The 17242-nt window shown below is 39.6% G+C and overlaps 1 protein-coding gene across 11 annotated transcripts in view; it reads right to left on the reverse strand.

Moving 5' to 3' along the window:
* The window catches only part of ZNF583 (zinc finger protein 583), a 23599-nt gene extending 7422 nt beyond the window's left edge, over positions 1-16177 (reverse strand). For 5 of the 11 annotated variants that reach the window (XM_049703286.1, XM_033412029.2, XM_049703285.1 and 2 more), the window contains exon 1: positions 1218-1313. Coding sequence is in view for 3 of the 11 variants with exons in the window: in XM_004283264.3 (XP_004283312.1) it covers positions 1218-1313; positions 1611-1749 (235 nt within the window). In the remaining 8 variants the exon portion in view is untranslated. Of the gene's footprint in view, positions 1-1217; positions 1314-1610; positions 1750-13080; positions 13174-15042 lie in introns of those variants that run through there. The other 6 variants (XM_033412027.2, XM_049703283.1, XM_033412028.2 and 3 more) reach the window with 6 other exon arrangements.
* Positions 16178-17242: the final 1065 nt, after the last annotated feature.

The raw sequence follows: 17242 nt of genomic DNA on the forward strand, positions 1-17242 counted from the left end.
ATGAAATTAATAGTTTAAGTTTTTTTCAGCAAAATGGAAAACAAAATAAACCTAAGGAAATTAGATGGAAAGAATTAGTAAAGAGAAAAACAGAAAATAGAGAATTAGAAAAGAGAAGAATGATGACACTATATTTTATATTTAACAGATACATCCAAAATCTGGATTTTAAAAATAAATAAAAATTAACAAAATTGACTAATGAGTAGCAAACAATTTTTTTAAAAAATAAATCTATGTAAAATAAATTAAAATTGGAAATTACCAGATATAAAAGAAAAACAATTATAAGCGATTATTATGCTCAGGTTCATAGAAATAAATCTGTAACCTAAATGAAAAGGGTAACTAACTAGAAAAATTTAAATTTATATAATTTAACCCAAGGAAGAAACTATAGGGAGGTTATTTACCAGAGAGGACATTGAGAAAGTTGTCAAAGGTCCACTTCCCCACAAAGGCCCAAGTAGCAGGACTTTTCTCTCAAACTTGAAGACTATGACCTCATTCCTCACACTAACATCTCTAAATCAGACTTTTTCTTCTTAGCCTCCATCTCCCTCCAATCATACATTGCATATCTTCCCTTGGCAATCTCCCCATCTCTTAAAAATAAGTCTCTTACTGTCCCAAGCCAAATTCATCTTTTCCTCTACCAACCTGTTCTTTCTTCTGACTTGTTTCTATTAAATGCTATCACTTTCCAGTTACCCAGACTTGAAAATACAACTGGAAATGCTTTATCTTTGATGGTTTATAAACCTCTGAATAATCCTAAAAATTGAGCAGAATGATTTTATGAAAGTAGAAATTCAGTGAATCAAGTGAATAAGTAAATGAATCAATCCTTCAATCTGAAAGGAATGAGTGACAAAAGAGGAAAAAATATGCATTGCTCTGTCTGGATTTTTAAACATAGAATGGAGCAATGTGTGTAAAACTAAAATGCAAGGACAAGGAGATAACTGTGACATCTGCATCCAGAGAATAAGAAAATGTTATCAGAGAAGACAGTTATGTGTGAGAGAAAATATACACACATAATGTGTGAGGAGAGTTAGGTTGGGGAACTCACGCTAGACACACCACAGTGTTTCTTCCCAGGCCTTGAGCCTTTTCAGGCTACCCAGGAAACATCAATTATGAGCTGAAACTTTCCAGAATAGCTGAGCTTTTCCTTGCAATGGCCTCTGCCTGCCTAGTTCTCTCTCACTCACCAGGGCATGCTCCTCTTGTCCCCTCCTTCTTCACCATCCAGGGCTCTTTTCCTTGCTCCAATAATGAGATCACATCTGGCTTAGAAACTGAAACTCCTGCTTACAAGAAATAAAAGGGGAATTAGCCAGGCCCATAAATCAGATCAAGTTGCTTGGTCATCAGGAAGGTGAGGCCATTATAGAAGGGAGCTGAGGAAGAGATGAAGTATTCTGAAGAATGGGGAAGATGAAGTTGTATGGACAGTCTAATGAAGCTGCCAATTCTACAAAACTATATTTATCTGGGGGAGCACAAAAATCAGAAACTTAGCGAACTATATCAGAGGTTTCCCAAACATTACATTGGAAAGCAGCCCTACGTGCAGATTCTGAATTACAGGGAGACCTCCTTACCCAGTGATACCAGGCTCCTATAGTTCTGCAACATCACTTTCCTGTACAAATTCCTCTGAGCAGGGTTCAGCCATTCCCACTCCTCTTGAGAGAAATCTACAGCCACATCCCCAAATGTCACCAAATCCTGAAATGACATAAACATATTCTTGCTCAACTAGTGTTCTTACCCTTGCATTAGCATAGTTTAAAAAATTAAATTGTCTATACTTCTGGAGAGAAATACTATAGGTAGTGAAATTTTCTGTCAGTATCTTGAGTTCTGAGCAACACATGTCAAGTAATTGCTAGACAACTTCTCTGTGCTTAGTGTTGATATTCTGTCATGGAAAGTATACAATTTCAGAGTCTCTACTGATGGAGAAAAGATACACACAGAAATTGGCAATAACAGAACACTGTAAACAATCAAGTGTAAAATGTTATTCATACTAAATGCTACAGCATTTCTCAATATGGAAAATAAGGATAGACTGGGGCAGTGAAAAAGGCTTCAAAGAGGAGGCAGAAACATGAGTTATGCCTTACAGGACGTACATGGTCTAAACCAGCATTTTCCCAAATTCTACAATGGAATGGTCAATGTTCCAGCTATATCAATAAGGTATATATTAAAATATATTTGATGCTTATAACTGGTTTTCTAAAATTAAATACAAATATAATAAAAACAGTAAAGTTTTATGGTGATTTTGCAAAAATATAACAAACAATATATGTCATTACGGAGAACAATCAGGGACAACAAAAGATTACATAACAGCTCTGACAACATCACTAAGTTTCAAAGACAGCTGGTGACTTATCATGCTACCTAAAAGACAAAATAATAGTAATTTTAAGTACTACTAATTAAGTTAAAGAGTGAACATTTCAAATGTGATAATGAAGTGCCATCAAAAAATACCCACAACTCTCACTAGAGGAACATACCCAATTGTGCACATCTAATGAGCAAGAGTTTTTTAAATGTTAAAACATAGCTCTTTAAATACCACTGTATGTTACATTAAGGATCTTGATAGCATGGAAGATGACCTAGTCTGCTCCCTAGAAATTGAAAATGGGCATTCTTCCTAATGCGGTAAATCCGCTTCAGACTTGTCAAGGCTTGCTGACTGATTTGGTATATGCTTCACAGGTTTGGCATGTCACGGAGCAAAATCTACTTGTAAGCTGAGCTGATATGTAGATGACCTAAACAGCTGAACTGACTTGTCAAATATTGAAATCCTTCCACACTGGTTGGTAAACAGCAGAGGAACCACTCCCAGTTAAAAGACCAAGAGCATTCCCCTGAAAGAACAAACAGTGAAACAGACCTCTTCATTCTAATAGACACTGATTTCAAAAAGGAGATAATGAAAATACTGGAAGAGTAAGAAAAGCTATTGACAGAAATGCAGAGTACTGTAAAAGGGAACTAGAAACTATACAGAGGAACCACAAAAAATCAGAAAACTCATCTGCAGAGATGAAAGCTAAGGGCAATGAATAGCAGAATGAGTGATGCAGAAGAATGAATAAGTGACCTGGAACATAGAATAATGGAAATCACCCAACAAGGACAGCAGACAGAAAGCCAAATGAAAAAAAATGAAAGCAATATAAGAGACCTATGGGATAATATAAACCATGCCAATCTACACATAATGGGGATTCCAGAAGGAGAAGAAAAAGGGGATCAAAAATGTATTTGAAAAAATTATGTCTGAAAAATTCCCAGTGGGGCTTCCCTGGTGGTGCAGTTGTTGAGAGTCCACCTGCCAATGCAGGGGACACGGGTTCGTGCCCTGGTCCGGGAATATCCCACATGCTGCAGAGTGGCTAGGCCTGTGAGCCATGGCCGCTGAGCCTGCGCGTCCAGAACCTGTGCTCCGCAATGGGAGAGGCCACAATAGTGAGAGGCCCGAGTACCACAAAAAAAAAAAAAAAAAAAAATTCCCAAACCTAAAGAAGGAAACACATATCCAGGTACAGGAAGCACAGAGGGTCCCAAGTAAGATAAACCAAAACAGACCTACACCAAGACATATTACAATAAAAACAGCAAAAGTTAAAGAGAGAATTCTAAAGGCAGCAAGAGGAAAACAAAGAGTTCATTACAAGGAAACCCCCATAAGGCTACCAGGTGATTTCTCTACAGAAATGCTGCAGGCCAGAAGGGAGTGGCAAAATATATTCAAAGTCCTGAAAGGGAAAAATATACAACCTAGGATACTCTACCTAGCAAGATTATCATTTAGAATAGAAAGAGAGATAAAGAATTTCTCAGACTCACAAAAACTAAAATACTAAATCTATCCTAAAGGAAACATTGAAAGGTCTTCTCTAAATAGAAAAGAAGAATCTATAGGAAAGAAAAACACATCACAATTGGAAAGTAAATTACTTAAATTTACATTAAATTTAAAGCCAGGACACAGACTAAAAAAAAAAACCCAAAAATTTGTGTGAAAATGATGGTAACCACAATGAACAGCAAAAGGATGAACAAGATGTAAAACAGGACATCAAAATCATAAAATGTGGGGGAGGAGAGTAAAAAAGTGTAGATTCTTTTTCTTTCCTAGAATGAATGTGTTTCAGCCTATATAACTACCAGTCTAAGGCAAGTAGATATAGGAAGGGGTTAACATTCTTGAAAAATAGGGTACCCACAAATCAAAAACATACAGTAGATTCACAAAAACCAAAAAGAAGAGAACATAAGTATAATACCAAAGAAAATCATGAAACCACAAAAGGAAAAATAAGGGACAAAGAAGAAATATAAAATCAACAGGAAAACAAGGTTTAAAATAGCAATAAATACATATCTATCAGTAATTACCGTAACTGTCAATGGACTAAATCCTCCAATCAAAAGACACAGAGTGGCAGATTGGAAAAAAAAAAAAAAAACAAGAGCCTACAATATGCTGCCTACAAGAGACCCACTTTAGGGCAAAGGATACATAGAGATTGAAAGTGAGGGGATGGAAAAAGATATTTCATGCAAAAGGAAATGACAAGAAAGTGGGGTTGCAATACTCATATCAGATAAAATAGACTTTAAGACAAAAGCCATAAAGATAAAGAAGAATACTATATAATGAAAAAAGGATCAATACAAGAGGATTTTATGTCAACATATATGCACCTAATATAGGAACACTCATGTACGTAAAACAAATACTAACAGGAATATAGGGAGAGGGACTTCCCTGATGGTGCAGTGGTTAAGAATCCACCTGCCAATGCAGGGGACATGGGTTTGAGCCCTGTTCCAGGAAGATCCCACATGCCGTGGAGCAACTAAGCCCATGCACCACAACTACTGAGCCTGCACTCTAGAACTTGAGAGCCATGACTACTGAGCCCATGCACCACAACTACGGAAGCCTGTCTGCCTAGAGCCCATGCTCCGCAACAAAGAGTAACCCCTGTTCCTACTCGCCACAACTAGAGAAAGCCCATGTGCAGCAACGAAGACACAAAGCAGCTAATAAATAATAAATAAATAAATTTATAAAAAAGAAAAATAAAGGCAGAAATTGAGAAGACTACAATAATAATAGGATATTTTAACACCCCGTTCACATCAATGGACAGATCTTCCAGATAGAGAATCAATAAGACAAAAGATACTAAATGATACAACAGAACAATTAGACTTAATTGATATTTTCAGTACGTTACATCCAAAAAAACCAGAATACACATTCTTTTCAAGTGCACATGGAACATTCTCTAGAACTGACCACATACTAGGGCATAAAACAAGCCTCAACAAATTTAAGAGTATAGAAATTACCTCAAGCATCTTTTCTGACCACAACGGCATGGAACTAGAAATTAACCACAGAAAAATAAATGAGAAAAAAATGATTACATGGAGACTAAACAACATGGTACTACAAATCCAATGGGTCAATGAGGAAATCAAAGAGGAGATTTAAAAATACCTTGAGACAAATGACAATGAAAACACAACCATACAAAATCTATGGAATGCAACAAAAGCAGTTCTTAGAAGTTCATAGCAATACAGGCTTTCCTCAAAAAACAAGAAAAATCTCAAACAACCTAACCTACCACAAAGAACTAGAAAAAGAAGAACACACAAAACCTAAAGTCAGCAGAAAGAATGAAACAATAAAGATCAGAGAAGAAATAAATAAAAGACATTTAAAAAATAGAAAAAATCAATAAAACTAAGAGATGGTTCTCTGAAAGGATAAACAACATTGACAAACCTCTCAACCAAGCTCTTCAAGGAGGAAAAGAGAACTTATTTCATTAAACAAAATAAGAAATGAAAAAGGAAACATAACAACTGACACCACAGAAATACAAAAAACCGTAAGGGAATACTACGAACAATTATAAAAGAAAAGCCAAAACCCACATGGTCTTCTTAATAGATGTAGAAAAGGCATTTGACAAATTCAACATCCATTCATGATAAAAACTCTTACCAAAACGGGTATAGAGGGAAAAATACCTCAAGATAATAAAAGCTCTTTATGACAAATCCACAGCCAATATAATACTCAACAGTGAAAAGCTGAAAGCATTCCTGCTAAAATCTGGAACAAGACAAGGATGCCCACTCTCACCTCTTCTATTCAACACTATTGGAAGTCCTAGCTGCAGCAATCAGATAAGAAAAAGAGATAAAAGATACCCAGATTAGGGCTCCCCTGGTGGCACAGTGGTTAAGAATCCGCCTGCCAATGCAGGGGACATGGGTTCGAGCTCTGGTCGGGGAAGATCCCACATGCTGCAAAGCAGGTGAGCTTGTGTGCCACAACTACTGAGCCTGCACTCTAGAGCCCGCCAGCCACGACTACTGAGCCTGCGTGCTACAAACACTGAAGCCTGCGCACCTAGAGCCTGTGCTCCACAAGAGAAGCCCCCACAATGAGAAGCCCATGCACAACAAAGCCCCCGCTCGCCACAACTAGAGAAAGCCTGCGCACAGCAACAAAGATGCAGTGCAGCCAAAAATAAAAATAAATAAAATTAAAAAAAAAAAGATATCCAGATTGGTAGGGAAGAGGTAAAATTGTCATTATATGCAGATGATATGATACTACATATAGAAAACCCTAAACAGTCCACACATAAACTACTATAACAGATAAACGAATTCGGCAAGGTAGCAAGATACAACATTAATGTACAGAAAACGGTTGCATTTCTTTACACCAACAATGAAATATGAGAAAGGGAATGTAAAAAAAAATCTTTTATTTGTTTTTTGTTTTTTTTTTTGCGGTACGCAGGCCTCTCACTGCTGTGGCCTCTCCCGTTGCGGAGCACAGGCTCCGGACGCGCAGGCCCAGTGGCCATGGCTCACGGGCCCAGCCGCTCCGCGGCATGTGGGATCCTCCTGGACCGGGGCACGAACCCGTGTCCCCTGCATCAGCAGGCGGACTCTCAACCACTGCGCCACCAGGGAAGCCCCAAAAAAACTTTTAAAATTGCAACTCAAAACATAAATTACTTTGGAATAAACCTCACCAAGCAGATGAAACTTATACACTGAGAACTATAAAACACTGATGAAGGAAACTGAGATGATTCAAAGAAATGGAAAGATATCTCATGCTTTTGGATTGGAAGAATTAATGTTGTTAAAATGGTCATACTACCCAAAGCAATCTACAGATTTAATGTGATCCCTATCAAATTACCCATGACATTTTTCACAGAACTAGAAAAAATAATCCTAAAATTCATGCGGAACCATAAAAGACCCAGAATTGCCAAAGCAATCCTGAAGAAAAAGAACAAAGTAGAAGGCATAACTCTCCCAGAGTTCAGACAATATTAGAAAGCTAGAGTAATCAAAACAGTGTGGTACTGGCAGTAAAACAGACATATGGATGAATGGAATGGAAGAGAGTCCAGAAATAAACCCACACACCTATGGTCAACTAATCTTTGTCAGAGGAGGCAAGAATATACAATGGGAAAAAGACATTCTCTTCAACAAGTGGTGTTGGGAAATCTGGACAGCTGCATGTAAATCAATGAAGTTAGAACACACCCTCCCATCATACACAAAAATAAAATCAAAATGGCTTAAAGACTTAAACGTAAGACATGACACCATAAAACTCTTAGAAGATAACACAGGCAAAACAATCTCTGACATAAATTGTACCAATGTTTTCTTAGGTCAGTGTCCCATGGCAATAGAAATAAAAACAAAAATAAACAAATGGGATCTAATCAAACCTACAGGCTTTTACACAGCAAAGGAAACCACAAACAAAACGGAAAGACAACCTACAGGATGGGAGAAAATATTTGCAAATGATGTGAGCAACAAGGGCTTGATTTCCAAATTATACACACAGCTCATACAACCCAAAAAAACAAACAACCCAACAGAAGAATGGGCAGAAGACCTAGACATTTCTCCAAAGAAGAAATACAGATGGCTAGTAGGCACATGAAAAGATGCTTAACATTGCTAATTATTAGAGAAATGCAAATCAAAACTACAATGAGGTACCACCTCACACCAGTCAGAATAGCCATCATTAAAATGTCTACAAAACAAATGCTGGAGAGGGTGTGGAGAAAAGGGAACCTTCCTACACTGTTGGTGGGAATGTAAGTTGGTGCAACCACTATGGAGAACAGTACGGAGGTTCCTCAGAAAACTAAAAATAGAATTACCATACGATCCAGCAGTCCCACTACTGGGCATATATCTAGACAAAACTATTATTCAAAAAGATACATGCACCCCTATGTTCACAGCAGCAGTATTCACAATAGCTGTCCATCAACAGATGAATGGATAAAGATGTGGTACATATATACACTGAAATACTACTCAGCCATAAAAAAGAATGAAATAATGTCATTTGCAGCAACATGGATGCAAGCAGAGATTATCATACTAAGTAACTCAGAAAGAAAAAGACAGATACCATATGATATCACTTATATGTGAAATCTAAAATATGACACAAATGAACCTACCTATGAAACAGAAACAGAATCACAGACATAGAGAACAGACTGAGGGTTGCCAAGGGGGAGGAAGTTGTGGGAGGGATGAAGTGGGAGGTTGGGGTTAGCAGATCTAAGCTTTTATATATAGAATGGATAAACAACAAAGTCTTACTGTATAGCACAGAGAACTATATTCAATATCCTGTGATAAACCATAATGGAAAAGAAGATAAAGAATGTATATATGTATAACTCATCACTCTGCTGTACAGCAGTAATTAACACAACATTGTAAATCAATGTCAATAAAAAATATGTCAATTTTTATGTCAATAAAAAGTAATAAATAAAATTTATAAAATATGGTGATGGCTTAAGAGAACAAAAACAAAAATGTCTGGTATTTCTACCCTCAGTGAATTTTTTCCCTTTCTAAGGTAAAAAACTGGAAGTCCTCAACCCTCAGCACCTACCTACCATGGCACCCAACCTAGAAACAATCAAAATTTAGTTAGTATATATTTGTTCAAATGTTTCCTTATACAGACATGTCTATGATTATTTATACATATTCATTTTCTTATAACATCACTTGTTAGATAATATTACATGATGTAAATATGTGATATCTTATTTACTATCCCCTTGCTTATTTTGTTATATGAATCTTAATTTCTCACTATGATGCTATAAAGGTCTCTATTATTTTCTCAAAATATATTCCTAAAAGTTTTTCTCTCCATTGAGACTAGGATCTCCCAAACTTACTTAACATCAGAAAAGAGTTTACACTATTTTGACCCAGTCAGAATAGGACCTAATGAAAAAATAATTCAGGCTGGGAGTAAAGTGTTGACTGGTAGTCAAAGAAATATTAATAAAGGTTCTTCACATAGAAAGAAAATGGAAGGAAATGGAAATAAAAGGAAAATGGAAGCATCAAAGCACAGGAAGAAACTAAGAGCCCCCAAACTATAAACTCAATAAGGTAAGTCCCCAAAAATATTGTATCTACTAATAATAGGGGACTTACCTTATTCAGAAAGTGGCAAGAATACTAATTATTTAGAAGGAAAATTACAGAAAGAAGAAAGAAGATCATTACATAAGAAGCAATGGTACATATCCTAGAGTGGCCACTAAAAGAATAATAAAAGTAATGTATAATTAAGATAACTAGGAAAAAAACTGATTTATCCAAAAGAAGGCAAAAAAGAAATAAAGGAAGAAAGAACAGATGGGATAAGTAGAAAATAAATTGCAGCATGGTATACTTAAACACAAATATATTAATAATACATTAATTGAAAATGTACTAAACGCTTATTTAAAAAGACCAAGATTATCAGACTGGATTTTTAAAAACCAGCCAACCTTTTTTGGGGGGAGGCACAAGGGATCATGAGAGGCATAGGGGATTGGGAGGCACACTGGGCCGAGTGCCTGGCTGTGAGTGCAGGGGAGAGAAAAAAAAAGAAAGACTATATACTGTTTATAAGAGGCATACTTTAAATATAATCTTTAGAGTACCACAAGGGACTGTGATTCAGGAGGTCTGGGGTGGCATCCCAGAAAGAGCATTTGGGCTGATGGGCTTTGTCTGTTCTACACATCATATCCTCTGCCTTCTCCTTCTTCCATTACCAATTCAGTGGCAGGAAAAAAGAGGTTGCCTGCTGGCTCTTGCTGTCCTGGTCTCACAAATTCATTCCTTTGTTGATTCATATATTAATTTGGCAAATATTTACTAATGACTACTACCTATTTTGTTCTAAGAGTTGGGAATACAAAGGTGAACAGAATACAGCCCCTCCCTTTGTGGAGTTAATATTCTAACAGAGGAGAAAGACACTAAACATAAGGTCATACACATATATACACTAACATGTATAAAATAGATAACTAGTGAGAACCTGCTGTATAGCACAGGGACCTCTACTCAGTGCTCTGTGGCTACCTAAATGGGAAGGAAATCCAAAAAAGAGGGGATATATGTATACGTATAGCTGATTCATTTTGCTGTATAGGAGAAACTAACACAACATTGTAAAGCAACTCTACCCCAATTAAAAAAAACAAACCCCATATGGTCATACAGTGTCATGTACTATTAAATACTATGACAAAAAACAAGGTAAGGTAACTGAAAGTTACAGGAGTGTTTGTGTAAGATAAAGTAAGATAAAGTAATGTAGGGCTTCCCTGGTGGTGCAGTGGTTAAGAATCCGCCTGCCAATGCAGGGGACACGGGTTCAAGCCCTGGTTCAGGAAGATCCCACATGCCGTGGAGCAATTCAGCCTGTGTGCCACAACTACTCAGCCTGCGCTCTAGAGCCCACAAGCCACAACTACTTAGCCTGCACGCCACAACTACTGAAGCCCACGCACCTAGAGCCCGTGCTCCCAACAAGAGAAGCCACCACAATGAGAAGCCCGTGCACCGCAACGAAGAGTAGCCCCCGCTCGCCACAACTAGAGAAAGCCCGCACGCAGCAATGAAGACCCAACACAGCCAAAAATAAATAAATAAAAATAAATTTATTTTTTAAAAAAGTAATGTAAAACTTAACAAAGAGGTGATTTTTGAACAAAAATCTGTCAAGACATAAAGTGGGAGAGCCAGCCATGTCATCATCTAGGGGAGAATTACAGAAGAGGGAGGAGCAAATGCAAAGGTTCAGAAATAGAAGGTAGCTTGGAACATTTGAGGAACAGCAAGTTGACCAGTGTGACTGGAACAGAGAGCAGTAAAGACTTGTGGAAAATGAGGTCTGAGGTAGCCAGGAGCTGGATCATGTAGGACCTTATAGGCCCAGGTAAGGAAACTGGATTTCATTCCAAGTAAAATGGGAAGCAAACAAAGTTTCTGGGCAAAGGAGTGAAATAATGTGTTCCATCACACTGAGCACACTGCTCCCTAGAGTCCTTCATTATTTTCTTCCACCCTCTTTAAATCTCTCACCATCATGTGTGTTACTGACCCTCAATATACAGTACAACTTACTACATCTGACAGTCACTAACTAGTGATGTGTATACATCACTTTCCTTCTTTGGCTTTTTCCTCATTTGTAAAACAAGTGTCTTAGACAAGATCACCCGTAATTTTCTTCCTGGCTTTATCATTTTATGAACCTACATCTTTGCTGTCTAATACACTAGCTACTAGCCACATGTGGTTATTTAAATCTAAATCAATTAACATTTAAAAATTCAGTTCTTCAGTCACACTAGTACATACAAGTGCTCCACAGCCACATGTTGCTAGTTGCTACTGTATTGGGCAGTGCAAACATAGAGCACTTTTATCATCAATCATCACAGTGCTTCTCTAGGTGATTTCTGCTTCTGAGTCATCTTCTTAAGATGTAAGAAAATAAAAAGATATAGTATTTTGTATGGTTTTATTTTTTATGTTTAACCTACAAAATGTATTTAACCTCAAAGTATGAGGAAGAAAATTTTTTTCTAAATGAATACTCCAGCTCTTCTCCACGGATTTAAAATAACATCATTACGTTATTATGTAATAAACAAACTAGTAGACATTGAATTCCATGAAGACAGTATTTTTTTCACCACAGTATTGCCAGCAGTTAATATACAGTAAGTCTTTAATAACTATATGTTCAGTGAATGAATATTTTCTATTCTTATTTATATTTGCGTTTGTTTCTGGATATTATATGCTGATTTTTCCATTTATTTCTTCTGGCTCTCATTCTATACTATTTTTGTTATTTACTATTTACGATTTGTTATTACAGATGTATTTAGCCATTCTTTTATGTAGATTCAATACTCCCTACTATTCTCCTTTTTCAAAAAAATCCCTGCTATTTTTCCATATTAACTCCTCTAATCTTTACTGCATGATCTAGAATATTTTAGCTGTAACCAGCCACTAAGTCAGGATATCCCTAGAACAGGACCTCATTACCCCCATGGAATCCTACTCTTCAGTGCCTACAGAATGCCTGAAAAACACTCCTGCCCTAGCTGACCCACACTTTAATACTCAAGACACAACAAATCCCACTCCTCAAAATCACCTTGAGCAAGCAACCCTGTCATGTGTCAATACTACAACTAAGACTTCCCCAAGTAGTCCCTGTCTACTTTTCAAATCCAGGTCTGTGGAAAAGCTCTAAACTGTTGGTCACATCTGAACACCCACCTTGACCTCAGTGAATCACTTCACTTCCCTACAGGGAAGACTTTCAGATTCCACCACGGAGTGTATTTTTGCCTCTTGAGACCTCCCAACAGAACACCTAACCCGCAGGAAGTGCTAAACTGTTTCTTGAATGAAGATGAAAATTCTGGCTGAGAAAAAAAAAAGGAGGCTCAGTGGGTTTTGGGGAACCTCCTTTTACTAGACTGGAGAACATGAGGACCAGGTCACTGAATGAATGGAATTTTAGAATGGGAAATTTCAGAAGAAAAGCAAAATGTTCATATAAAATCTGAAAAACAAGGCATTTCAGAGAAGAGAGTAGAAAAGCTTCCTTACCTCAGGCATGGCTTTAAGAATTTAGGACAGCCCTTCTGTCCTCCTCCTTCTGGCTTCTCTTTGGGAGAAGGGCAGTGTCCAGAGAAAACAGAGCTGGAGAGGGAGAAAGAAAACATGAAATGCTGGGCCTGCCCTCAGCTCCCAGCATCACCAGCCTAGATACTCTCCTTTCCTTCTCTGTGCACTCCTCCCCAACCACAGAAGTAGATACGAGGTGTCACTGCATTGGTCATTCCTATCTAAATTTATAATTCTTTCACCTATGTGCTTTATTTTTTGAAGTATAGTTGATTTATAGTGTTATATTAGTTTCAGGTGTTCAACATAGTGATTCAATATTTTTATAGATTATACTCCACTTAAATCTCCCACGTGCTTTAGATCTCAATATGCAACATAAACTTTCTGTGCTTAAGATACCTCGTTTATATTTATAAGAAGTAACAGTATTTATCCTTCAGAATGGCACTGCCAAATAAGGATAATTTCCCCCTTCACACATGAAGGCTATTCATCAGTGAAATCATCCAACGCCTCATGGTAATTAAGTAATTGAGCCCAACTGGAATCCAGGTCTGACTCGTTAGTCTTTCCACCAGATGATGACGTTGAAAGGAAATGTGTCCCCACCCTTTCTACAAAGATAAGAGATAAAACTACAAAGTGAATGCCTCAAAGAAAGCATCTTTACACAGAGTAGGCATCAGAGGGATCATGTGGTCTGGAAGACACTGGACCAAAAAGAACATCTTGCTTCTGGTCCTGGCTTATAATAAAATGCACCTGAAAACCAATCTCTCAACTTTTCTAAGAAATTTCCTCAGAAGGGGCTGGGGGGAGGGATATGGAGAAACAGTCACTGCAACCCCTTAATCATTAATTATTTTGCACTAAACTTAACTGCCTTGGAGAGTAAAGAAATTATCTCAGAAGCAGCATAACTTAGTGGTAAGAACAACTAGGTTTTTGGATCAGAATGCTCAGACATCTGATCCACCACTCAACTGGCTCTGCAGCCTCTATTCCAAACCTCAATTTCCTCATCAACAGAGTAGTACCTACTCTCTATCAACGGTTGGGAGGGTCATAAGATGATCCACATCAAGCATTTAGTGCAGTACCTCGTCGATAAATATCATTCAATCATTTATTTTCATAAGTAGCACACAGTAGGTCTCCCCGTCCTTTTTTCTCTTCGATTCCTCACTAGGAGAGGGACGGAAAGACCTTCTGTGCCAGAGAGGACTAAGGTCCAGCAGCTCAGTCTTCTGCTCTCCAGGCCTGAGGCTTTCTCCTCCTCTCCAGCTCTCTTCCCCTCTCCCACTCTCCTCTCCGTAAACCCCATCTCTTCCCCTTCATCTCAATCTCGTTCTTCCCGCTACAAGTCTCCCAAATCCTGGAGCACACTAGCCTCCCAAAGCATCCACACAGCCTCCCAGCCACCACACAAACCACACAATCCCTCATGCTGGCAGCTCCCCTGGCAGACTGTGGACATGCTCCCGAGCTGTAGCTTGCCCACCCCTCGCAGTGAGTCACACAGCCACTGACATGATGACACATGGTGCCACATACTGTCACACACTCCTAGGGTCACACAATCTCAAGCAGTCTCACGTGAACACAGCTGCACGTTCACTGTTACAGAAACTGTCACACACATTCTCAAATTCTGTTCACACACCGTCTCACAGAGCCCCATACACAAGGTCACACACACAGTGACACTGTAACACATGGTCCCATACACGGTCACACTGTTCACACAGTGACACGGTTTCCCTGTCACATTCTCAGACACTGTCACACGTTCTCCCTCGGTCCCACACAGCCTCACACACTGTCACACGGCTTCACTCTGTTCAAACACGGTCACACACACCGGACCCAGGCTCCCACCGTCACAGGCCCCCTCACACGCCCGCTCCCGCCCGACAGGCCTGCCCAGGCACGCGCGCCCACCCCGGGCTCCTCACCGCCTTCTCCCCGAGAGTCGGCACTTCGTTCCGCACCGTTCGCGGAGGCTGGGAGCTGAGCGCTCTGCGGCCGGGGCATGGACTCGATCTCGGGCCCGACGGGCGGACTCACAAAGGGGCCAAAGCGCTCGGGCTGGCTGTCGGCGCCAGCCGCAGTGGCTGCTGGGAAATGGAGTCCGGGCCCAGGCGCGGTGCGGCGCGGAGCATCCTGGGACTGCTCGCCGCGGGGGGCCGGGCAGACAGCTGCTTCCTGCCTCGTCCTTTCGCGTCGTCTCTGCCACGCTCCTTAAACACCCCGACCTTGCGACCCAGAACTCGCACTCGCCCCGCCCTCTCAGGCCGTCCGACCCACCGCCCCCGCCACCGAATCCAGCCCGGACCTGGATTGGCCGGCTCGAACTGCGCAGGTGCAGCTTGCTCTCGTCGCGGAGGCGTCCAGGCTCAGTGCACGCGTCGGCCGCGAGTAGCGGACGCGGCTGTGTTGCGCATGCGCGGTGGTTGGGCCCGCTCCCGGGCGCAGCAGGTGGGGCTCCTGGCCCGGTGCTGGAAAAACGCAGCTGGCGAGGCTGGGTGTGAGGGCTGGGGCCCGCCGGAGGGGGGGACCCCGGGAGGATGCGGGCGTACTTAAGAGATAACGTGCTCGGGATTTCTTTCTTTGCTCTCTTTTTCTGTTTCTTCTGTCCTCCCTATCCTTTCATTCGCCACTTATTGAGCGCCTACTGTGTGCCAAGCACTGTTGTAGATGCTGGGGACGCAACTGTGAACGTGCAAAAATCCCCACCCGTGGAGCTGACATTTTATTATGGGAGAAATTTAATAGGAAAAAAAAGGTACTAATATATACTGGGAATTGATACGCGTTATAAAGAAAAGCAAAACAGAGTATAAACATCATTCTTTCAGTTCTTAATTCTTTGTTACACCCTCTGGTTTCTATTCAACCGATGTCTGAAAATACTTCATAAACTTCTATCTCTAGTCCTAACCCACATTCATGCCTCACCTCTTTAGAAATTTTGTTATAAGTTGCAGACCTTCAATGTAACTTGTCTCACCAAAGTAACCAATGACAAAAAGCAAATAAGCTGGTAATTTTTATATTGAGGAAATGTAAAAATGCAAATGTTATATTCACAAAGTTATTGAAACACTGTATATAGTAATAAAATGTTGAATATAAACAATATGGCTAAAAATAGAGAAGTAAATAAATAACTACATCTGTTTGAAACTATACAACATAAAAATAATCGTGTGATGATGCAGCAACCTGTAGAAATATTTCTTAAGTTTTGTTCTGAGGAGGAACAGAGCTGTTACAATTACACTAAGATTGAAAAATTGGAAAACTGTTCCTATGTATAAAAAAGTAAAAGGAGGGGCTTCCCTGGTGGCGCAGTGGTTGAGAGTCCGCATGCTGATGCAGGGGACACGGGTTCGTGCCCTGGTCCTGGAAGATCCCACATGCCACGGAGCGGCTGGGTCCGTGAGCCATGGCCGCTGAGCCTGCGCGTCCGGAGCCTGTGCTCCGCAACGGGAGAGGCCACAGCAGTGAGAGGCCCGTGTACCGCAAAAAAAAAAAAAAAAAAGACATATCAGTAAACGTCCGGGTTTTTGCAGCCTTTTCCACATTTCACAAATGTATGAAGAAATTGGGCATATTTAGCCTGAAGAAGATAGGTGATAACATTTTTCGTTTTCAAGCATTACCTTTTAAGCTCCTTCTGTTGACAGAACCCTCTACAAAGCTTGTATCAAAATCTACTGTGACTTGCATAAAAAACACATTTATCATTTTCAAGTCGATAATCAGCAAACAGATGTCTGCCTAGCATATCTAAATTTAATGTAATAATCTAAGTACATAATCTTGAGTATTAGAGATAGAATATGGAATCCGAGACAGAAGGAACCATTTATTTTTCCCTCACTGTCACAATGAAGATACATTTATTTTTTCATGGGTTAGTACTGGAGCAAATTTAAGTCTGTACTTTAAGGTTTGTAAGAGGTGTGAGGTCAAAGTTCTCTCTTTTTTCTTATGTGGCTATGGATGTCTAATGGCTCCAGCATTGTTTGTTGAAAATGCTGTTCTTCCTCCATTAAATTGCTTTTGCAGCTTTATCAAAAATTCAGTTCTGGGCTTCCCTGGTGGCGCATTGGTTAAGAGTCCGCCTGTCGATGCA

The sequence above is a fragment of the Orcinus orca genome, chromosome 20 (assembly GCF_937001465.1).
Source record: "Orcinus orca chromosome 20, mOrcOrc1.1, whole genome shotgun sequence".
Lineage (NCBI taxonomy): Eukaryota > Metazoa > Chordata > Mammalia > Artiodactyla > Delphinidae > Orcinus > Orcinus orca.